This window comes from Cervus canadensis, chromosome 3 (assembly GCF_019320065.1).
Source record: "Cervus canadensis isolate Bull #8, Minnesota chromosome 3, ASM1932006v1, whole genome shotgun sequence".
Taxonomy (NCBI): Eukaryota; Metazoa; Chordata; class Mammalia; order Artiodactyla; family Cervidae; genus Cervus; species Cervus canadensis.
In genome coordinates this window covers 47,653,496-47,679,448 of record NC_057388.1, presented here as the reverse complement: position 1 = coordinate 47,679,448, position 25,953 = coordinate 47,653,496, and the positions used below count along the sequence as shown (strand labels likewise).

General features: G+C 38.9%; 1 protein-coding gene across 1 annotated transcript in view; it reads right to left on the bottom strand.

The window, feature by feature from the left end:
* The window catches only part of CTTNBP2 (cortactin binding protein 2), a 164,032-nt gene that overhangs the window by 65,585 nt on the left and 72,494 nt on the right, over positions 1-25,953 (bottom strand). The window contains exons 4-8 of the mRNA XM_043463106.1: positions 16,790-18,422; positions 10,600-10,803; positions 8,809-8,908; positions 6,407-6,557; positions 2,448-2,699 (exon numbers count right to left, since the gene is read on the bottom strand). Coding sequence (XP_043319041.1) covers positions 2,448-2,699; positions 6,407-6,557; positions 8,809-8,908; positions 10,600-10,803; positions 16,790-18,422 — 2,340 coding nt within the window. The remainder of the gene's footprint in view (positions 1-2,447; positions 2,700-6,406; positions 6,558-8,808; positions 8,909-10,599; positions 10,804-16,789; positions 18,423-25,953) is intronic.

Here is a 25,953-nt window from a genome sequence, read left to right as displayed (position 1 = left end):
ACTATCTCAGCCACACTATAAACACTGTATTAGGCAAAGGATGCCAAAATATTTTCCAATACCCATGACTAGGAAGGCAGGCTGAGTGGTATCATGTGAAGAGTAATGAAACCAGGCAATCTGGTCTTCATTCCCAATGTCTATTCATTTCTCCATAGTTTAAATGTCCTAATTGTAAAATGAAGAGGTAAGCCTGGAAGATAAAGTATCTACTCCAGGGCAAAAAAAAAAAAGTTATTTTAATCTATTAATTTTCTTTGCAGCGTGTTGTCAGCCATGCTTACTTTCTAAAATCTCTCTCTTCTTATTCAAAATTTATCTTAAGTTCTTAAAGAGAATATTAGAAGAGTCATATTAGACATGAGAAAGAAATTCTATTTCCCTTGACAGAGCATCCATGTTGCCAAGGGCCTGGGAATCCATGAAGATACCATCTTCAGCTCTGAAACCACCAGGACTAATGAGGAGTTCATAAAGAAGGAGCTGAGTGGCACCATAAGCTAAGGGTAACTCACCCTGGAGGGAGAGCTCCTCTCAGCGACGCTCAGGTTTCATTTTCTGTTCTGCCTTTTTTTCTTGCCTTCAGGTTGAGTGCAAGAACAACCTACCACTGTCAGTAACCTTTCATTATACTCCGAGATTTTCTAGAAGAGGGAGTTAAGTCGATAACCACCCCTGCAACACACATTTTCTCCATCAAATGAGATTCACTGTCTTAGATTAACTACACCTACTCAAATTTAAGCCTTCCATATTTCCCATCTTTGCCTTCCAAGTACTTTTATGTCAAATGTCATTGCATTCCATTCAAATCAATACATACATATCAAGCTCATATAATTACTGTATTTTTTTTTAAGTATAATCGGGAGTACACTACTGCTAACAAGCAATGACCTCCACACTGGACTGACTCACTCCTGTTTCTCACTTGTTTCAAAAAACACCCAAGTCCAAGATGAACAGCTTCTGCTCTAGATCATAACACAGGAAGTTACCAACCAGGAGCTCCAAATGCACATTTCTAGCTATTTCCAGATATCTCCATCTGGATGAACACGTCCCAGCATTAAATTCAGCATTCCTAAACCCACATTCTATCCGCTGGATCACAATGACACCTCTTCTTTCCTCTCTCTGGGAACGTAACTATGATCCTTCTATTCATCCCATTGATTCAATGCATCTCATCTGTCTGCAGTTCTTGGACATTTCTACTCTGTGACCTCTCATGATTTCTACCAGTCTCATCATCTTTCACCTAGTCTCGCTCCCTGCCATCAGTGTTTTCATAACCCCAAATCTTCTAAATGTCATTGCTCACGGAACCAATTTAAACTATAGAGCTCTCTTTTGTTCCTTTGTACAAACTATTCAGCAGTTTTACTCTGTCTAGTAAATAAAACTCAGACTTGGTACATGACCGAAGGCCTGTGCCATGCTATGAAACTCCTAGTCTTGTCTTCTCACTGCTCTTCATTAGCTCAACTGGAGCCATTGCCCATCTCTCTACTTCCATACTATTCCTACTGCTCCCTGCATCTGAACTACTCTCCTCTCCCAGTGATGGGTGACAAATGTAACCCAGCCTGCAAGGCCAAAATCATTTCTATCTCCTCCAGAATGAGTCATTTCTGAGCCTAATATTCCACAACTCTGCTCTCTGAAGTATGTGCATTCTGTCTTCCAAAAAATAAAAATTTGCATCTTTGTATTGTTCCAAACACATGTCTATTACCCTTGTTTTAAATTTTCTGTGCTTCTCTTATCCTATGCTTGTCTTGTATTTTGCACTTCTGCCACTGAACTAGGAGTTACCTAATCACATAAATGATTCCTACAAATGTTAGCTTTCATAATGCCTTGCACTCAGGAGCTTCCTGATAGCTTTTCATTGTTAAAGCAATATTATTGCTAAAGTGACTTAAATGGAAAAAGAAGCATGAATGGATGGCTTCCTACGTCATGTTATTTAATAATCACAATCTTTTGCTACTCTGATGAGTGAAATCTAGAACGCTCTCTTCTGAATCATAAGACAGCACAGGTAGTGCATAGTGAGGGAGCTGAGAGTACAGGACATGTGTACTTGAATCCTGGTTCTCCCTCAAATTCATTGCATGGCCTTGGTACTAAATCAAATGATCCTGAGGCCTCAATCAATATCCAACTTCTGTTCCTAATTTTACATGAGATAAAATGTCTGGAATTACTCCCACATTTGTTAACAAACTCCAAACTGATTTTTATGACATCTCATATATGCTTGATGGTAAATATCTGCTGGACAAAAAATATAGTTGGTTCTTATTGGAAGCTGATCATTTCCAAAAATGGTGCTGCTCAGTCTCCAATTATTCAAGCAAAATACATTCAGCCAATAGCAGCCAACTTTGCCACTCATTAAATTACAACTGTATAATGAGGCCAGCCACTAGCAGACATACCTTAAAACCTTTTGAAGCAGCAATATGGGCAGCTGTCCAGCCTTCACTGTCAGCGTGATTGATGAGGTCTGCAGGAACAACAGGCTTGGATGTGCCTTCATGACGCTCTTCTCCTTGATCCAAGTCAAAGATGGCCAACCCGGGCTCCTCATGCAGCTTGTTTCCATGAGCTGGGGCTCTGTGGTACATAAGAAGCTTGAGGCTGTCCACATTACCAGTGTCCACAGCTGCATGAATTGGTGTCCAGCCATCCTGAAAATAAAATGACCGGGGGAAAAAGTTGATTACAACATGAATGTTGAGAGCAGTGTTATTTAAAGTTCACATCTAAAATATTCTTGGCCATGGACCACTGAGACGGGAAAAGCAGGCATTCCAATCCTGAATATCATCGATGAGCTAGGTTCTCTCAGACCTCTGTCAAGTAGAGCCCTTTCCATTGCTCTGACTCATGTCTGCTATTTTGTAAGAGTTTCTTCCTAACACTCGACCATTTGGAGTGAGTTGGTACTGCCCAGCCTGGTAACTAAGCATTATATATAGTAAAACAAAATCTCAATATTATGAAAGAATGAACTTTAGCACACACATTTTTTAAAATTTATATCCAAGTATAGAATTGAACTGAATCAAGAACCAAAAAGAAATTTATACCTTAAACAAACAAAAAATGGCCTCAAAGCTTTTTTTACCTTTTTAATTAAAATTTTTAATGCAGTGTAACACAAAGATGTTAAGTCCCCAAGTCAAATGTGTTCAATAAATTATCACAACATAAAAAAAAAAAAAGAAAATTTATATCCAAGTATAATAAACCAGTTCTACTTATAGGGAAGAGTCCTAATTCTAGTCATCTTAAAATTTTATGCCACTGATTCCAGAAGGAAAGATTCTAGATAATATGGAAAAGGCAGACATAAAGGAAAAACAAAGTCAAATAACTTTATGAGATATCTATCAGCCTCTATGGACTTCTCTAGGACTGCAGATGGATACTGGTAAATGCAAGCTTAGAAAATGTTCCAACTAAACTATTGGGCCCATTCTCTAGAACATATTACTCTGAAGCCCTAGTCATCCACTTAGCTGGTTGCTGGCAACCCACTCCAGTACTCTTGCCTGGAGAATCCCAGGGACAGGGGAGCCTGGTGGGCTGCCGTCTATGGGGTCGCACAGAGTCGGACACAACTGAAGCGACTTAGCAGCAGCAGCAGCAGCAGCAGAACAGACTCAGGGCTTTTTTTTTTTTCTTTCGGGTAGCGGTTCTCAAAGTGTGGTTCCCTGACCAGCACCATCAGCAACACCTGGGAACTTGTTGGAAATGTAAATTGTTGAGCCTCATCCCAGACCTACTGAATCAGAAATCTCAAGGGGTGGGGCCCTGCATTCTGTTTTAACAGCCCTCTGGGCAACTCTGATGCACTAAAGTTTGACAGACTCTCTTCTAAGGAAAATCTTGATCCCCTCTGTAGTCTCTCATTTTTATATGTAGAGAGGTCTGCCTTCTACTCAGGTATCTATCTTCATTAGATTTTTAAGACTACCATAAAAGAATTGATGATTATTTTGATGATATGTATTTTGGTTTTATTTTCCCTTTAGCCTTTTTATTTTTTTTCATTTGGCATTTCATACCGCTACACTAAATTCTTTTCAGTGAATAGAATTGATGCTTTTGAACTGTGGTGCTGGAGAAGACTCTTGAAAGTCCCTTGGACTGCAAAGGAGATCAAACCAGTCCATCCTAAAGGAAATCAGTCCTGAATATTCACTGGAAGGACTGATGCTGAAGCTGAAACTCCAGTACTTTGGCCACCTGATGCGAAGAACTGACTCACTGGAAAAGACCCTGATGCTGGGAAAGACTGAAGGTGGGAGGAGAAGGGGACAACAGAGGATGAGATGGTTGGATGGCATCACAGACACGATGGACATGAGTCTGAGTAAGCTCCGGGAGTTGGTGATGGACAGGGAAGCCTGGCGAGCTGCAGTCCACGGGGTCGCAGAGTCAGACACGACAGTGACTGAACTGGACTGAACTGAACTGACAGTACACTTCAAAAAAAAATAATGGGATAGAAGACAGAGGAAAACAGACAATAAATGTAACAATCTACATTTAGACTGAGTCATCTGATCATTTGCTAAAGTTCTTCCTGAATGTTGTGGCTTTTCCTCTGGTTCTGTACCTCACATAATCAGAATCAACTTGGCTAAGGCAAGACCATGGCTGGCAGCAGCTGGAATATCATATAGTCCTTGAGAGTACTCCAGGCAGGCAAATTGTTTCATAGCTTGTTCTTTGTTGGGCTGTGGATACCTTTCCTTGGGCATCAGCCTTAATTAGGCACTAGAGTGTGAGTGCTCTTGACCTTCCTTATATTACAAAGGCTATGTAATCATTTCAGAAAAACTTAAAATCCTTCATTCCCCTTTGATTTCTTATTAAAAGTTGTGAGAAATAATTAATTATTCCCTTAAGGTCCTTTATCAATTATGCTGTTTATCTCTGTACTTTGGAGCCTCTGTACTTCTAACGATTTCATTCAGTTCATCAACAATTAACTTGAGAGCATGGATTTCTGTTCTTTAACTTATAGGATGTGACTTCAATTTTTATGTTGCACTACTTATTTTTCATTCAGATAATGACATAAAATTCATTCCTTTTTCATATATAAGGTAGAATTTTATAAGTATGTGTAATACCAGATTTCTTAAATATACAAAACAACATGAATAAGAGTAACATTGGACTATTTTCTCAGATTTTCAAAAAATAAATAGAAAGTAAAGAAAAAAGCTCTAGCCATAGGACTCAATGAAAAATGTCTATACCTAGCTTATATTACATCCCTGATCATACCATTATTTGTGGGTTTACTTTTGAAAACTTAAGAAAATCCAGTATCTAAGAGTGACCTTAAAATACATAATATACTTTTCTATCCTAGAAAATTTTAAGGGTGATTCCTGTGAAATGGATGCACAGCATAGTCAATTCTCTATTAACAGAAGAAATCCAACGTTCAGATAATCTTTGGCAATTAAGATGTCTACACTTGTCATTCATCATGAATATGCTACAGGGTGGTAATTATTACACTTTTAACATTCTGGGAAACTGCAGGAAAAAAAATTCCTGAACCCAGTGAAGAGCGGGTCCCATAAACCTGCCAGCCCTTAGATGGGCCCCCACTGAAGAAATGCATGTCAGTGTGTGAAGGGCTGATTCTTGGTCTTCAAGTCTATCATGACAGGATGATAAAGACCAACTTGGGAGGGCGAATTGAGGAACTAGTTTCAAATGCATTTTTGTGTGCTGAGCCAGAAGTCATATCAAAGGACTCTTCTTGTGAATCAGACTCTAACTTTCTTCAGTTTCTAAATCTTACTTCACCTGTGCACCCTGTCCAGGAGGTGGCAGGACTGTGTGGGACGGAGTCAACAGCGCCCTCAGCCTCTTAGGCTCTACACTGGACGTCCACACACAGTGCTTCCAGTTCTGAGGCAATTAGACAATGACCTTGAACTCTGTGAGATGCTGCATAATCTTAGCAAAAACCAAGGTCAGCTCTGTGAGGGATAGTGAGCACAAATAACCTTCCTCTAAGTCCTGGCAATGGGCACTGTCTTGCCACAAAACTGCTTCCTGTTCATACACATTACAAATGAGCACTACTGTGGATGATGACAACAACTCAATGACAGCCGACCTTTGTCAATGGCTTACAATTCCCCAGTACTACACCGACTACCTTTAAAAAGAAAGGCTAACTAACAAGCTTCGAATAATCAGATGAGCAGAGGTCAGACCATGAGGATCCAACACATTCAAAGCAAAACAAAACTTTAAACAAAACAAAGCAACCTGTATTTTAACCTATTTTACTTTTTGAACTGCAGAGTTTGCAGACATATTGTAATCAGAGGACAAAATACAAAATACAGGTACTCACTCTGGTTTTTACACTTCGGTCAGTTCCAGCTTCCAACAAGAGTTTAATACATTCTTTATTTCCATTTTTACAGGCCAGGTAGAGAGGTGTCTGTCCTCCATCAGCAGCATGATTAATATTAGCATCATATGCAATTAATAATTCTACACACCTAAACACAACAGTATGATTAATTACGTACAAACTGGGTTTGACGTCTGAAGTACCACCTGACCAAGATATTAAAAAGAGAAAATACTGCTAGAGGAAATCTGCATCTTTATTTATTACATGAATTATTTTATATATATATATATATCTCAATTATTACTGGTCTTATTATATAGATACTATTTTTAACAAGGCTGCAACATATTTTAATTACTCCCATGAAAATTTAAAATAACAGCTTTGATCAAGGGTGAATACCTGGTTTATGACACTTCTCTGTAAACAACCTATAAAAGTAGAGTCCTTGGAATATGTTTAACTGTGCCTGACATATATAATATTTGTGGTTCAAAATAGTTTGAACCTTGAAAAGAGTCAGGCTGCTGAGTCATTCTGAGATTTTCACTTGAGAAAATAATTATAAATAGCGCAGACAGCAGGGCACCATGTGCCTCCACTATAAAAGGCAGGACGGAGACAGAGGAAAGGGCCATTTGGGGGAGAAAAGGCAGCAGAGGCTGTTTTGCCCCCCGAAATGGGGCTAGTTTACAAGGAAAAAGACACAGTTAAGCAGAAATACATTGCCCTGAGAATCAGGAAGGACAGCAATGAGGTAAATTCAAGACTTCATGGCACTTAGGAACTAACTACAGTTTGCAAAATTAGATGAGAATAAATTTAGAAATGAGGAATAAATCATAACCAAATGAAAAAGCAATGCACATCTTTGGTTTTTTGCTCAGAGGCAAGCTTTCTCTTGGCTTCCTTTGGCAACATTTGATTTGTTTATACATTAGAAAAAATAAGTTACATATTGATGTGTATCTCATACACATTTAAATTAACCAAGCCCCCCTGCATTTCCCCAGGATTCTCCCTTTTTGCAAATCCATCCATGCCTCCATTCCCATGACTGCTACACTATCCAAGCACGTGGCCCTACAGACTGCCTACTGGCAATAAAGGCAAAAGTATAGTCCAGAAAAAGAATCTTTCCTGGAGGACTTAGGATACATGCAAAAAAGCAGCAGCAAATTCAATAGCTCTGATCATCAATAATAAATTCAGAGTGATGAGATATATGTTCAACATGCAGGAAAAAAAACATATATTAAGGATGCATTTTGAACTTTTAAAAATTCATATTTACAAAGAATGACAGTAGTATGAAACTGAAAAACCTTATGTCAAGAATTCTGAGATTTGTTAATTGTTTAATGCTAATTGATGTTTGTTAATGAAACATTTCTATTGGGATGGTAAAAGTTAAAAGTTGAAAACAGCTCTCATTCTCCATAGACTGCCATTTCAGCACAGGCAAAGAAAGCAATTTAGCTATAGTCTATCAGTATTATTAGAATATCACTTGATTACAAAAAGTTCTCTCTCTCTTCAACTGACTTATTTAAGCAACTGAAGAAATCACTGCTAAACTTATGTATATTTTAATCACAGGCTCTTTTTGATTTTGTGCTCTAACTTCTTTCAGCATGTAAGTTCCTGCTTCAATTTTTTAAAAAAATGATAAAGCAAGGTGCATACTTGAACCACTTATAATAATAAATAATGTGTGTGTGTGTGTTGAGGTGGTGAAAAATAGTGAGAAATGAAGTGTGTAACAATCCATTACGTAACCATATACACAGTCGACTGTCCTTACGTGTAGGTTTCACATCTGCGGGTTCAACCAACCCCAGATGGAAAATACTTGGAAAAAAATCCTAGGAAGTTACAAAAAGCAAAACCTGAATTTGCCACATGCTTGCAGCTATTTACATAGCATTTACATTGTATTAGGTATTATAAGTAACCAGAGATGATTTAAAGTGCACAGGGGGAATGTGCGTAGATTATATGCAAATACTGCAGCATTTTATATAACAGACATAGAGCATTCTCGCACTATGGCATCCGTGGGTGGTCCTGGAACCAATCCCCTACAGACAGGAGGGATGACTTTATGTTGATATGCTAAAAAAAATCTTCCTCTTCGGAAGCAAGTTCATTCACATGAGGTTTGGAAACAGCATATTCCTCTTCTTCAGTTCCCAATGTACAACTATCTATTATTAAGAAGAGCAAATTTAGGATCCTCCTTTGCATTTAAATTCTCAAAGATGTTTAGTTGAATTTACTTGCCAAAGGATCTTAAGAACTAGTTTACACATTCAGCCAGAACTAAAATATGTGTGCAAATTACAAAGAGGCTCTTTTCATGAGGGGGAAAAAAAAGGATCAAGAGCATCACTTACTTGAAATGTCCCTGAGCAGCTGCAGCACACAAGGGTGTGAAGCCGTTTTTATCAGCAGCATTGACTTGGGCTTCTGCATTCAGCAGCAATCTCACACAGTCTACGGATTTTAATAGAAAGCCACTTTAATTTCCCACTTAGATTCACGATGAGCCAAATTCTATACAGGCTGTAGAGAGATACTAACCCCAAGGGACCTCTCTCACGCACAGCTCATCTGACATTTCTTTCAGGGTCGATGTAAGATTCCACAGGCTATTATGAAGGAAAAGAAGCCTCTTTCCCCCAGGATCATATACCCCAGGACTCATCAACTAAGACAAGGTTTCTTTCATTTTTGGGGGGGTGGGTGGGGGGGAGAGTGACTGATGAGTGGAAGGACAGTCATATGTCAGAAAATGTTTTACCAGGTTTTTCCATCAGACAATCCCAGGAAAAAATGTTACTGGATAGAAAACAAAATTCTTTGACTAAATTGATATACCATTCTTTGCATTTAAATAGTTAAATTCTTACTTTCTGGTGTTTAATTTAATCCTTAAAATGCTTTCATGTTGTGGTTATCTTAGACTTAACTCCCTGAATGAAAATCAAGGAGAACCTCCAGGAAGTCACCAGACTCAGGCATGAATACCACTTAGAACTCACGTTACACATGTTATTTACTAGACTGAATTTCTCTACATTAGAGGAAACTCCCACTGTACTCTGGAAGAAGTACTCCAAAATACTTTTAAAATAATGAGTTCTCATACTGTAGTTCTCTAGAATCTTCTGTGAAGCCCACTGGAACACACTGAAGCTCTGAGCACTTCCAAGGAAGCCACATTATGTGAATTCACCAAGGATCACATGGCTTACACATGCCTACTATCTGACTTTGCATTTGCCATCAGATCATCTCTTTATCTGTACTATTGTTATGTTTTAGTGTATTTGACTATAAGATTTGCTTTTTAAGGAACAAGATTAATCCCCCAACTTCATCAACGTGTCGTGTATAGTTGTACAACCTCTCAGTTCTCTTAAAAAATTCAAATACCTATAAATTGGTTCTAACGACAGAACAATTTCAGACCCATGACCTTTCCTAACTACTAAAACTTTCCCTCACTGCAGCAAATGCTAAAGCCCTAAGGCTTTACTCTCACAGACATCAGCCATTTCTAAAAGACAAATTAGAGCTATTTTGTCCTGGCCAAAGCGATCACAGATGGGGGCTTTATTCAAAATGTGTTTTACAGTTCAGTTCAGTTCAGTTGCTCAGTCGTGTCTGACTCTTTGTGACCCCATGAATCGCAGCACGCCAGGCCTCCCTGTCCATCACCAACTCCCAGAGCTTACTCAAACCCATGTCCATCGAGTCAGCAATGCCATCCAACCATCTCATCCTCTGTTGTCCCCTTCTCCTCCTGCCCCCAATCCCTCCCAGCATCAGGGTCTTTTCCAATGAGTCAACTCTTCGCAAGAGGTGGCCAAAGTATTGGAGCTTCAGCTTCAGCATCAGTTACTAGACCCCAAATTTCTAGGCACACAATACATTTTACTGTGCATAAAACAAAGACAACTTTTTGCGAGCTGCAAAATTTTACATTGTTACCGATCTGTCCAAATTGGATTTTTAAATGTTTACAAAACTTTAAATCGTGTAAAAAAGTTATTTATTTCACCTCTCAGAGAAAATGTGAAACCTAAATGCAGCTTTTGCTCATAACAATGGTTACAGTGCTTTTAACTCTTCATCCTTTTACAAGAGGGTGATACAGAGAAGTAAGAAGGTACCATCTTTACCTGTATGTCCATTCTTAGCAGCAGAATACAAGGCAGAATGGCCATCTTCACAGGAGTAATTAATGTCCAGTCCTTCTTCATTAAGCAGCATTGATAATAAAGTGACATTTCCCTGGGCAGCAGCTTGCTGAAGAAGGGTGGGCCTGCCAGCCAGGGGGGCAGGACCACCACTCATTAGCAAAGGGGTTAGGGAGGGTGACCAGCCTGTGGGTTAAAGTGACCCTAGTTAGAAAGTAGGAGCAAGGATAAGAGACAGATATTAATCATTCCTTTCCAAATTACACACACACAGACACATGAACACGTACCCCTAGAGGATTATGTGGTTTCTAATATGACCAATCTGTTAGTATTTACTTTAGCATAAATCTGTACTGTTATTTCAATCTTATATCTGCTGCTAGTTAAATTAATATACATCATGACAAATTATTTTTAGTTGTCAGTCTTGTACAGATAAGTGTTAAAGTGGTGATTGGTTTCAGGAAACTAAGAAGGCTGTCTTGTTTTAAAAGTTCGAGCTCCTCCTCAGGGTTCCAAAACAAACTAAATTTTAAAACTATGTACAGATTTTCTCAGTTTTGTTATTAACTGAAAGATATCTTTAGGCATAAGATAGAAATAATTCTAAAGAATAGAAAATTTCCTTTTTTCTACAATGTTTCCAAGGTACTTAATTTATAAATTTTACATAAGCCATTGAGATGGACCAAATACTGTGAAGGAATATTTGCATTCTTTGAATTCCCTTATTTGGGAAGAAAAATAGTGGGCGGCCAACTACTATTAAGAACTAATAAAGCACAACATATATAGACTATACCAGCACAAATATTCAATACACAATGGAAGACTATATCATCTGGCCATCTTCACATTTTGTACCAAAAACTTTTAAACAGCTAACAAAACAGGACACTCTACCATATAATTTTAACAAAAGTCATAAGAGTTATCATAGTTAGGATTTCTCATCAGTATTTAGCAGCTTTAGAAGAGAATCTGTTAAGTGTGTGAAGTCGGCTGCATATAGCATGGAAAATTTTCTGAATTCTTCCTTGATCAAAAGGCTGTAAAAACAGTAAAGTAAAAATGTTTATTTAATGTAATATATAGGTATTTAGTATATTTTAGGCTTAAATACAGTTAACTTTCAAAATAAGTCACTTTTCCTTCTTCTTCATGGAGCCCCAAAAATCTGAAAGTAAAGTTGATGTGTATATGGGGGTATGTGTGCACATATTCACTCCTGGGGTACACTTTCTACATCTGCCTAGTAACAGTCTCTGTAGTAAGATACAATGGTAGATCTTTACTATGCCCTGCATCTTTACTACCTCAGTACCAGGATAATATTCTAAGTACACGGGTGTTATATTAATACATAATAAAGTTATCATTGAATCTTAAATTACTGGCCTTAAATTATTTAAGTTTTAAAAAGGTGAATATCAAAGTATTCCTCAGAACTTTAAAAATTGTTCAGAAAAACACCAAAGCAGTTTCTACAGATGAAACTGACTGCTTATTAGAAACTGGGTATTAGATCTTCAATTATCTCTGAGTAATTTATTGCTTTTACTCAGACTATAATAACATAAAATTCAAATGCTTATAAAATCAGATATTTATCTAAACTTTATGATATTTTTCCATTGATATTCATTAGCTCTTCTTACAAAAGTAACATTTTTTACTTCATACTTACAAGAAGGCTCCTCTCTGGTACATTTTACCTTTTGTATTTTCTTAAAAACAAACAAAAAAACAAGCCCACAAAAATTAAATCAGTACTTATTAGAAATGGATGATAAACAGAGAAATTATAAATACCAAGGTATGAAACCTTGACTGCAAAGCAAACACAAAGGCAATTTGAAGGCATTGGCACTGTGCTTCTCTGTGGAATAGGAGGGACTATGACCCACACTCTTGTTTGTCCATCTCATCTCCCCCACCTTCCTTCCTCCCAACCTTCAACCCCAACCCCATTCCCCTCTCTTAGTACCTCTAACTCAAACCGGCAGGGGGTGGGGGGGGGGTGGGGGTGGGTGGGGGGGGTGGCGGTCATCAGTTCTTGATATCCTTTTAGGAATATTAACAGGTAAATATTAAATAGTTTGCCATTCTTTTGAGTTTTGTTTTCATTTTTCTTTTCTTAAGATGATTCCAGCCATTGGGGACAATTAAAATATAAATATCTTTTAACTGTTTTTTATGGAAATATTCAAGTATGGATATAATTTCCTGGGAAACCTGATTTCTAATGCTAAGCTATCTTAAAGACAAAATATTTTATTCAAAAATTTTCTCAATCTTTAGACCACCCAAGAGTCTTATAGTTCTGTAATACAAAGACTCCAGAAGAATATATATCAATTCTCTTATTTTCTTCTTTTAAATATACTAAAAAAAATCTTTACAAATGAAAATCGCTTTATAAATATCAAGTATTCTTAAAGTTTAAAAATTCCTAAATGTATTCTTAAGTACATTTTTTATCTCCACTACCATTTCCAATTTTCTCCAGGCTAGGCAAGCTTAAATTACTATAATAAATCCTGTTATAAATATGGGAAAAATAAAACTTCACCATGAGACTTCACTGTTCATTTGAAATTCCCCACAATGATCAAAATTATAATATTTAGTTGACTGGTTAAGTAATGGTTAAGTAATGCCTGAACAGACCTGCAGTCATATAGCTACTGTAATGATGGTCATTAAAAAGGTCATTCAGCTCTACAGTGTCATATGCAAACATTAGTAAAAGTGAGCATCTTGCAGAACATGCAGTGATGAAGGGAACAGACAGAACATGCAATAGCAGAGGAGTTGAGAACAGCTTCCGGCATCAGCTTCAGAGTGTGGAGAAGGTTAATCTCATTCATGGCTCAGAGGGATCTCATTTTCTGACTTAGTCTTTAAGCCAATCAAACATGGAGAAGAATTTTTTAAATGCATGTTTACCTAAGGAAAAAAATCTGAACCAAATCAAATAAAATGTATCAAACAATTTTTTTAAGAAAAAGGAAAAAAAAAATTTCCAAGGGTATGGAAACTCAGTTGCCCAGAGTGAGTTTTGGTTTAGGCTTCTGGTCATCTAACAATTAATGCATTCATGTGACAAGTTCAGGAGCAGCAAGAAGTTCTAATCTGTTTGGAACTTTAAATTCTAAAAATTTTGAATTATTTAAATTTTACTTAAATAATAAAAATTTTAACATTTGGCCATAAAGTGTTACTTAAATTTTTACATTTGGCTCTAAAAGGGCTGAGTTAATGTACAAAACAAGTCATCAAAGTGATATCTTTTGTCATTGCAATTCTCTTCAGCGCTTTAACTTAATCATAATCATTTATCATAGATATAAGCTGACATAGAAATGTAGATTTTTAGGATTTCAAGATAATGGGATCTAGATTTCCAAGAAGGGAGAGGTAGTGAACTACTACTCAAAAAATTCAACAGGCAAGTTTAACACATCTTTTTGGTTTGGAATTATTATTACTTTTTTGGTTCAGTGCTTTCATTTTTAGATGAAAAAACTAATGACTCAGAATTTGCTCTTTAGGGTAATACCTAGAAAGGAGCAGAAATGGACTAACACTGCCTATTTACACTTAGCCCAGAGCTCTTTTCACCACTGACCCTGGAGCACACCTCCACCAGGTATTTGGGAGGTGCATTGTGTCCCCGTTTCCTGCTCTTAGTGATCACAATGACATCAGTAACTGTTTACAAGATGAAAACCCTTCAATGAGCCTATGCTTTGGAGAGGTACATGCTCACCCAGGCAAGGCAGATTAAGAAGCAGGATGGAGGACACTCTGGTGCTTCCCAAGTTGCAATGGGCACGGCAGCCAAAAGGGGGGCATCTAAGTGGAAAAAGAGTTGAAATCTTCTACCTTATTCGCAAAGTTTCAGTTGACCTACATCCACAGCTGAGTTAAACACCCCGACTATGTAACTATAATAACATTTCTATCTCCCCTAGTAGACTGGATGTTCAGCAAATGCCTGCTGATACCTAAACAAATTCCACTGCCTCCTTTTTTCTCCTAATAAACTACATCTTCTAATCAAATGACATGGAAGGCTGTTATGCCACCAAAGGTAACCTTGCAGTGGTCAAACTGCAAAATAAGAGAAGAGAAAATGAGGAACCAGTTTCATGGGTCTTCTGTGACTGCTGTCTCTTTGGTTCTACAATTTATTCTCTCTTGCTTTCTACACACAAGCAAGGGCATTTTTTTTTTTTTTCTTCAGAGGAGCTATGATTCCTTTATCCAAAATCCTAGACAGGTCATTTTGGTGAATATATAATGGACTAGAATTCTATGACTCTAGAGGTTAACTTACATCCTGCTGACAAAACATTCTTCAGTCATGGATCCTGACTTTAAAGCTTTCCCACTGAAACCAAAGGGCTCTAGGAGTTGACCCCTGGAGCACAGTAATGACCCAGGCAGCCACTGGCAGAGCATCAGGGTACAAAGCAAAGATGGCTCTGCCTTTTTTAAAAGGTGACAAAACTTATATATCACAGGAAGTGTTTTGTGTTTTACAGTCCATGCATTTACGTCAACAGCACTGCCAGGGCTCCAAACATTTTTGGAACTTGTGTTCTGTGAGTACCTTAAGTCCTCACCACACATTCTCTGATGCTCCTGAATAGCAGCAAAAATTCCTCCTTTGAGGGTGGATTTAACTTGCTGGAAAAGGGCCATGAGAAAGGCCATCCAGCTCAATAATACCATTTTGGATTAAAAAATAAGATATCACAAAGCAACACTGAAGTCAATTCTAAAGCAAATTTTCAAAATGGAAGCTGTAACATTACTTCTATTTGTTCATCAGTCATGCTGCTCTAACGTTCTTTGCATGTTACGATATTAAATCCTAATAGCCACATTCCCCAATATGCACAGCATAAGCTCCATATTAAGGATGAGAAAATTTGCTCAGTTCAAGAAAAATCACCCAAAACACAGAGCTGCAAATGCCAGAGCCCAGATTCCAATGCAGACCTAACTAACATAAAACCCATGCAGTTTCCAATTGTGCCCCTTAATGTATGAACCTAACTTCTCAAGGAGTTGACTATTTAGGAGACAGCTTACAACTGGATAAATCAGTCCCGTTACACTGCTCTCACTACCTGATAATTAGCAAGTACAGTGCTACCTTCTTTTCTTATTCCTATGCTTCTCCCTAAATCTTAAAAACAACACAACTCAAATCTTCCTTGATTTCTTAAAGTTCTCTCTCATTCAGATCCAACAGCCTCTGCTAAACACTAACATCCTAGGATAGGAGAGACCCCTGCAAAGTTTCTTCAAAACTATGGCACTATAACATTATTTTAGAGCCACTTTTACTTAGTGAAGAACAAATGCCAATAAAAAGCAATGCTTCCTTTAGCACTATAAAACAAAAAGGGAAAAATCTAGTTCTTGATCAACTCGTTGTTCAAGAATCCCAGATTCAGTGAGTTTATAGACCACATCTGCAATGGAAACCTTCTCCAATACAGCCCATGGGCTGTTACCCATCTGTGCTTAAGTGTTAGCTCTAAACAAAGTAAACACCTTTTGAAGTAAATTAAACTTTGAACAGAGGTTTACAAACACACACACTATTTTTGAGGTTAGAAAAGGCAACACCAAACTGATATTAAAACATAGAATATACCAATCACACAACACCTCTAAGCAATTTGATAATCCAAAGGAGACTGTAGTGTTAATAACTACCTGAACGCATTATTTCAAATAAGCCATCTCAGAAGGGACAGAATTGAACACATACTGTCTGGAGATGGCTCACTAACAGTGAAGTCTTGTGAGATAAATATTTAATAAGAAGGACGAGTCTTTCCTCCCATGAAAATGCTTCAGTTTCTCTAAATTAATGGTCTCCGTGTGCTCCAGACCACTGCTTTCAGGTTATTTTTAAAAGAAGAAAGCCACTCAGCATAACAAAACCGCAATTCATATATAGCAAGATGAATCACCATACCCTGGAGCCTTTAAAGAAAATCACACAAAAAAAGAGGGGAAAGAAATAGGAAAAAAAAAAAAGTATCAGATTAAAAAAAAAAGTTTTAAGGCAATGTGAAGGAAATGAAGGCAAGTGAGAGGACAGGCCACATTCTTAAAGGAGGATATAACATTTTAACCCCTTTACCTGATGCTGTTACCAGGAGGCTGTCAGAGGCACCTGCTCTACGGGATGAGGCATTAACAGGGTGTATGGAAGAGCTAGAGGCAGTGGTGGTGGGGATGACAAGGGACCTTTCTGAACATGCAGACTGGTTCAGTCCAGGGGTTTCAGCAGGCCAGGCACCCACCTGAGATGTGGCCAGGGCTGAAACGGCACAGCCTGCGGGTGCCACAGTTAAATCTATGGATGGTTTTGGTGGCAGCTGAGGGGAGGAAGACTTAGAGAGATTCTCCTCATTCATTACCCTGTTCCCTTGTGGCAAAGTGGAAGGAGGCGAAGCCACAGTTTTGTTATCAGCTTTGATCCCTGTGCTGGAGGCCCTGCTGCTATCCATGATAACCTTGAGTTGGGGGTGCGGTGGAGAAGGAGTTTGGGAGAGCCCTGGCTTTTTTGGAGGGATGGGAGGAGGGTTTCCTCTGTCAACTCGGGCCCCACCAGGAGTCTTTAAACTGGTTCGACCGACTGGGGGGTAGGTGCCAACGTCCCCCGTGGGGGGCGCTCCAGGTCTTGGGGGTGCTCCCGCTGGGGGGCTGGTAAATCTCGACAGTGCTTGGGTCACAGTATTCCGAGCAAGCTGCTTGGCCACTAGGTTGTCACGACTTGTAGGAGAGACATCTCTGGATGGAGGGCTTTGGGTGGTGTTTCCGTTTTGGTCTGGGTCATTAGCATTACTGCCCTGAAATCGAAATCGAGCCGCTTGAATGCGTGGGTTCAGACCTGGGTGCAGAGGCGCATTGGCACACGGTGAATGTAAACTGTGCGGAGGCGGGGCGGGCGTGTGCCCGGAGGCCGGGGAAACTGTACTGGGTACTGGGGTTGGGCTACTGGTTAGATCTGGTGTTGAGCCGGTGCTCGGTCCATTTTCCTCAATTCTGTTTGCACTTGGAGGTGGGGCAGTGGGCAGAGAGGAGCCTATCAAGTCACCGTGGGAAACCTGCCTCTCGATACCCGGTCTGACCGCGGCGGCACTGGCGCAGGCACTCCCCTTGGCACCGGCGGAGACTGGGGGGCTCCCCGCGGCAGGCTTTACGGGCACGGTCAAAGGCAACTTCTTCACGGGCTCAGCGCTCTCTATCACTAGGTCTGTCTGGCACGCAACGGATCTTGTCATTGGTCCTTCTGTTGCCACAGATATGGAGACGGAACGTCTATCTTTCGTCTTCCGGGGGAGGGAGAGGCCGGGTTTGCTGTCAGTTCCCCTTTTCAGCTGCTCGATCATCTTCTTCATCTTGTCTATCTCCTCTTTGAGGTCAGCGGTGTGTGCTTCTTCCCGGTGCAGCTTGGCACGAAGCTGTTCCCGCTCCGTGTCAAACTCCGAGAGTTGCTTCTCCATCTGAGCTTCCATCTCTGTGCTTCTTCGTTTCTCCGTGGCGAGTTCCTCCTCTAACGCGCTTGTCTTTTTCTTCTCCTCTTCCAGTTTGGCCATCACCTCTTCCAGCTTCTGGGCCTCCTCTAGGACTTTCCCGGAGAGCTGCTTGCACTCCTTGACCAGCATCAGGACCACGTGCTTGTTCTTGCCTCGCTCCTCCTCCAGGCGGGCAGCCAGCTTCTTCTGCTCCTGCTCAAGTGCTTGGAGCTGAAGCTTTTCCATCTCCAGCTGAAAGAAATGCACAGGACAGCCCTGATTAATAGGCAGAGGATTCTTTCAGCCAAAGATGGGGAGAGATTTGTATTAACTTTGTAACAAGTGTATGGCTTGGGTTAGCTAAAGCGCCACATTTTTTAAATGAGTTGGGAGATGATGGATAATATTTCAGAGACTCATTAAAATGAGAAAATAGATGTTAATGGTTTTATTAAAAAAATCTCAATCATAGCAACAGGAATTTTTTTTTTTAATGTAAGTTAACTATAGAAAAGGAGAAGGGTAATCTGACGTTTCAAATCACAACACATGGTTCAGAAAGGTCTGCTTCTGTGAAAACAGAACTCTGGTAGAGAACTTTTTTTTGTTTGTTTAATGCCTTAGAATTACTAATCTTTGAGGCACTGTAAAATGAAAAGTGCTGAAAACAGGATTTTGGTTAAATTCTAAACTATACTTGCTAATCATATTACTTAGCTTTTTTTTTTTTGGGCAATCTACTTTGAGCTTACAAATGAGGATTTGCTGGGAAAATCATGTAAAATCATATATGAAAGTTATTTTAACTCATATATAAGAAATATTAGAAATATAGTCATGGGACTTCCCTGGCTGTCCAATGGTTAGGACTCTGTGCTTCCACTGCAGGAGACACAGGTTCCAATAGTAGTGGGGGAACTAAGATCTCAAATGCCATGTGGTGCAACCAAAAAAATAAATAAAAAATGTAATCAGTATCAGTGAACCCCAAGTCTGACCTCATCTCTTTCAGTTCCCCTTTGCACTTGGGTCCCATGACACTGGTCTCCCTGATGTTTCCTGAACATCACCCTGCCTCAGGGTCTTTGGTCTTGTCTGTCTGCATAGAAATTCCACCATGACCCATCACATAGGGCTCCTGCACTGAGGAGTTTGTGTACTGCGCAAGGGTGGTCAGCTGCCAGGGTGCTCAGATGCTCAGTCATGTCTGATTCTTCGTGACCCTATGGACTGTAGTCCTCCAGACTCCTCTGTCCATGGGATTCTCCACGAAGGAATGCTGGACTAGTGTGCTACAAGGGTGAGAGGAACCAAAATCCAGCTCTCACCAGTGTCTGCCCAGGCCTGGGGCTCCATCTGCCTGGAAAGAAGAGCATTTTTTCCTTCAGGAGAAGGGTCTGTCTGCTCATTGAGCCATAGACCCTAGGATTTAGGCTTCCCCAAACAACATTTGCCCAGGTGATCAACACAGAGGAGGAGCTTTTAAAAACCTTTTTTTACCTCCACAAGGACTTTTCTAATAAGCACCAAAACACCCAATGGCACAAAAGCCTGACTCTTTTACTCCTTCAGCCTTCTGCTCAGCTGTCACCTTCTCAGCGAGGCTGCCCTCACCATCCTGTGGAAGACACTCCTTTCCATCCTTTAGTGAATCACCCTTTGGTTGGCACCTGCCTACCCCCAACTAGAACAGGACTCATGAGGGCAGGGACTCTGTCTTCTTTGCTGCTGTGTCTAAATTAATGAAATTAACACAGTGCATAGAACCATCAATCTTGCAAACAACCAAGGGCCTTTCTGATACACAGATACAATTCTAACACATTCACCCAGGTTTCTCACTTCTCTCCAGGGAATGCGCCATGAAGTGCTTGTGAGGGATCATCTCAAGCTGGGCTCCAGCAGCCAAGCGGGTCTACGTGCCTTGTCTTCCCAACTAGAGACAATGTCTCCATGGTGGTCCATAAAGGGGCTGACAGTTTATCAAGGTTAAAGCAGATCTACCCGATTGAAGACATGGAAAGGACTCACCCACCCTCAGATGTTAAACACAAATATACTCTCATGAGAGACAGTAATTATTTAACTTGGCTTTGAGTAATCAATAACAGAGACAGGAAATGCTCGCATGATCCATCAGTTGAGAATGTGTTCCTGTTCCTCACCATTAAATCCACTACCCCATCCCCCTCAGTCAGACATGAGACCAAAAGCAAAGAATGGCTCACTGCCCAGTGGGCAGTCAGAAGCATTATTCATTTATTTTGGGATCCTTCCTGCTTTGAAGAAGTCACTGAATAGCATTGCAATAGGTCCTATAAAGAGGCATCAGGAATCCAAATAATTCCCCAAGAATAACCAGAGACACTTGTCCACACACATACACTCTATTGTATATGAAATTTGGGGGCTGACTTCATAAGTAGATTAGGTAATATTTGAGGAACAGTAGTGCTGTCCTATACTTGATTTATACCTATATTTTATTCATCTGGGTGCCTCACAGAAAGTTGAACTTATTAATAGCTAAAGCACTTTTAATTCTTCTAAATGCATCAAAGTAGGCTGCTATGGAAGACATACAGAAAGTTAGAAGTATAGAGAAAATATTCAATAGGTTGTGTATTACCACCCCCCCCTTCCAAATTCTTATTAGCAACCAACGTAGGAAAAAAGCACAAATCAGGGCAATTTTCATCTTATTTTTAAAATATGATTTTCATAACCTACCTCTTGATGTGGAAAAAGAAACGTTGTCTTCTAGAATTTAAGGGCTACTTGCACTTTACAGAACAGCCAAATAGAGGCCAAGTTAGTGATTTCCCTGATGCGGTCCAGTGAATCAGTGTCAGGATCCTGGCACTCATTTACGGCTCCAACTGTCTCAAGTCTTCCTCACCACACCAAACATGGAGCCCATGGTATTTCTATACTGGGTCATCTCACTTGATTTTTGAAACAACTTTTATCTCTTACATTTCAGAATCAAATTAAAGAGACTTCCAACCCAACTAATCTCAGGTATCTAAACAGAAAACTATACTTCTAGAAAAGCAGCCATTATTCTTTTTTTACCTCTGTTCTTCCATCATTCGTGCCTTATAAATCCTATCTCAGACAGACATGAGTCTTTTAATCTCACTACAGATAGCAGAGCACAGAGAAAATCACATAATTGATGCACCTACTATACATCGCTCCCAACTCAATTGAGCTCCGAGCCCCAATCATCAATCACTCTACCTAACTCTGCTTGGCTTCCTCTGTCATTTACTGTTTCAGAGGATATTTAAACCTCTGTCACTCTCCCCAGTACTTCACCCAATGACACCTCAAGTGACTCTCAGTCTCCCCTAACAGACTCTTTGATCAAGAAAATTCAAACTAACTCCTTCCCTGCACATCCTGTCTCCTCCCTTAAGCTTTTTATGGCCATATCAATCCATTCATCCTTCCCTTCACTCTAAGGGAAAGATGTTTCCAACTGCTGAAGGTCAGACTTTCTTCAACAATTAACTTCATTATTCCTGTCACCTCTGACTTGCTCCATTAGTGATCACACTGCTCTGTATGAGCATTAAACATCCCCTTCTCTATCTGTTCCTTCCAATAAGCATGTAAATGTACTCCAAAACTCAAAAAATAATTTTTATATCTAAAAAATTTCCTTGACTATTCTGACCCAAAGATAAAGTTCTTGTGTTTTAAAGAGTAAGAAGTGTAGTTACAGCATGCGTGCATGCTCAATCATGTCTGACTCTTCATGATCCCATGGGCTGTAGTCCACCAGGCTCCTCTGTCCATGGAACTCCTCAGGCAAGAATACTGGAGTGGGTTGCTATTTCCTACTTCAGGGGACCTTCCTGACCCAGGGACTGAACTTGCATCTCTTGTATCTCCTGCACTGGCAGGCTGATTCTTTATCACTGTGCTACCTGGGAAGCCAAGAAGTATAACACTAAGTTCTAATCCCAATTTCTTGGCTGTGTAACCTTGGTAAGTTTCCCCTCTAAAGGAGGGTTCTCTTAAATGCACAAGAGAGCAACAATAGTGATTATATTACAGGATTAAACAAGGCAACATGTGTGTTTACCATTGTGTGTAGCACTAAAAAATGTTAGCTTTGTGCTATTTCAAAATGTCGGTATTGCTCAGTGTTTTCCCTGTGAAAACACATTTACATGCAAACAAAGAGCTAGAGAATTGACTACTAAACACACAGATGATGTCTTTATGTCAGACAGGAATTACAACAATACAAAGTACATCAGAGAAAGTTTCACTATCAGTAATGGTGAAACAACTTTTATTAGACTATCTACTCATGCAGATAATAATGATAAACTCTTGAAACAATATTAAGAAAATACCTGTTTGAAGGCTCTGGAGAGCAATAAAACTGACAGAAATAGGAGAGGAGTGCACCCTCCCATTAGAAAGAAACCAACAGCATTGGATGAGATTTGCCCTTGGACAGCTTTTCAAGTGAGGGCTATTCCCTGTCCTGACAGCATTGGCAACAAGAGCTCAAGCACAAAGCATCCCTTATGCTGACCTGGGAACCAGAGGATAAAATGAAGGCTGCTGCAACTAACCTCACCAGTGTCACTGGTAAACTCTTGAATTACACATTTGTATGAGAGAGTCCAGGCTTCCCAGGTGGCACTACTGGTAAAGATCCTGCCCGCGAATGCAGGAGATGCAAGAGACATGGGCTTGATTCCTGGGCCGGGAAGATCCCCAGGAGGAGGGCATGGCAACCTACTCCAGTACTCTTGTCTGGAGAATCCAATGAACAGTGGAGCCTGGCTGCTACGGTCCACAGGGTCACAAAGAGTTGGACATGACTTGGCATGCAAGTACAGGAGACGGTCCACACTTAACCACAGAGGTTACTACTGAGCGACTAACAGAAATGAGCACACATTTTAGTTATTGCCAACTGCAAAAAGTCAGATTTTGGACTATGAATCTAATCAGGTTAACTACTTACTACTTACACTCTTTGGAAGATAACAGAATCCATAGTCTCTGTACCACATCATCCATAATGTCTAGAATGCAATAAAAAATTATTGGACATGCAAAAAAAAGTTTTAAGTGATCCACAAGATAAATGTACTCAAATAGAAACTGAGCTTAAGGTGCCTTCTACTGGAATTAGCAGACAAGAACCCTAAAGCAGCCATTTTCAAAGAAAACACAGTCGTGGTGATGGAACAAAATGGGAGTCTTGGCATAGGAATGGAAACTAGAAACAAATGGAAAATCTATAAAAGAATAATATCTAAAATGGAAAAATACATCTTAATGAGCTTAATACAAGATTTGAAAGAGGAAAACTAAAAAAGGAAAGAAAAAAAGCAATGGATATGAAAACAGAGCAAAAGGAAGTATCCAATTTGAGAAACAGTAAAAGCAAACTGAAAAAGTGAAGAGCATCTCACTGCAGGACAATATAAAGTGGTCTAAATTCCACATAACTGGATTTCCAAAAAGAGAAGAAAGAGAATGTGGAAGAAAAATATATTAAAAGAAAATATGGCCCAAATCCACAAATTTAGTTAAAAATATATATATATCTCCAGGAAGCTCAGAAATCCCAAAGCAGGATAAATATAAAGAAAACCATAACTAGGCACATCATAGTAAAACTGATGAAAACAAAACTAACAAATAACCTTGAAGCAGCCAGAGAAAAACACACATTACAAACAGAAACTACATTATAGACGATGGCTGAATCATTCTCTAAAACACATGAAGCGAGAACGGATAGAAGGGAAAAATAAATTTCTAATAACAATCATATCTTGTAAAGATCTAGACTAAAATATCAGCAAGAATACAGTAGCTGTGGATAACACTATGAAAAACACCTGGCCTGATGGATGCTGTGGAACAGAATACCCAAGGACTACAGATGACGCACTTGTTGCGCTATTAAAAACCAACAAAAAATTACAAGACTAAAATCTTACAGAATATGTTCTCTGACCACGGGAGAATTAAATTATAAATCACAATAAGATATTAATAACACCCCCAAATTCAAAATTAAAACATACTTCTAAATAGTACAGAAGTTTAAGAAGAAATCACAAGGGAAATTAGAAAACATTTAAGCTAATTGAAAATAAAAATAATATATCAAAGTTTGTTGGATGCAGTGAAAAAGGAGTATTCAAAGGCAGATAAAGCAGAGAATACATAGAAAATTACATTGATAATTGCTTTAGAAGAGTTGTCTCCCAAAGAAGACACACAGATGTCTAACAAGCACATGAAAAGATGCTTGTTATTGCTAATTACTAGAGAAATGCAAATCAAAATAATAATGAGGTACCACCTCACACCAGTTAGAATGGCCACTGGTAAAAAAAAATCTACAAATAATAAACACTAAAAAGGGTGTAGAGAAAAGGGAACCCTCTTACACTGTTGGTAGGAATGTAAATTGGTGCAGTTACTATAGAAAACAGTATGGCAGCTCCTCAAAAAACTAAGAAAAAGAGTTGCCATATGATCCAGTGATCCCACTCCTGGGCATATACCCAGACAAAACTTACTCAAAAAGATACATGCACCTTTAAATTCACAGCTGCATTATTTACAATAGCCAGGATATGGAAGCAGCCTAAATGTCCACTGACAGATGACTGGATAGAGAAGATGTGGTACATATATACAATGGAATATTACTCAGTCATTAAAATGAATTAAACAGCAACATGGATGGATGGACCTACAGATTATCATATTAAGTTAAGGAAGTCAGAAAGAAAAAGACAAATACAATATGATATCACTTACATGTGGAATCTAAAGTATGACACAAATAAACCTATCTACGAAACAAAAACAGACTCATAGACACAGAGAACAGACATGCTTGCCAAGGAGGGAGGAGGGAAGGATAAGGAGTGTTGCCTTAGCAGATATAAATTATTATATATAGGATGAATAAACAAATTCCTATTGTACAGCACAAGGAACTATATTCAATATCTTGCGGTAAAATCATAATGGAAAAGTGTATGAAAATGAATATATAAATGTATAACTGAGTTACTTTGCTAATAGAGCAGAAAATAAACACACTATTGTAAGTCAACTATACTTCAGTAAAATTGTTTTTAACAGTTTTGTCTCAAATTAATCATCTAAGTGTTACCTTAAAAAGTTAGGAAAAGTTAAGTGAACAGAATACAAAGTGAAAAGAAAGAAATAACAAAGGTAAGAAATAGCAAAGGTAAGAAATCAATGAAAATACAAGAGACAACAAACAATAGAGAAATTTACAAAGCCAAAAGTTGGTTTTAATCTAAAATATCATTAATATTGTTAAAAAACAGATTAAGAAACAGATATTAAAAAAACACAAGTAACAGGAATAAAGGATGGGGTATCACTATGAAATGAATATTAAAAAGATAATGATGAAAACCCTTGTGTCAAAATATTCAACAAATCAAATTCCTCTGAAGCATACAACTTTCAGAACTGACATAAAGAATGGAATAGCTTTATATCTTCAAGAGAAACTGAATTCACAAATAAAAATTTTCCCCTAAAGAAAACCCTCAACTCATATGATTTACTAGTAACTTCAACCAAACATCAAAACCAAACTTATGTATACTCTTTCAAAAAAGAGAAGGAAATACTTCCAATTTCCTTTATGAATCCAGAATTACTTTCATATCAAAACAATTATTTTAAAATTCACAGAAAAATTACCACTCATGAACACAGACACAAAACTCCACAACAAGATACAGGA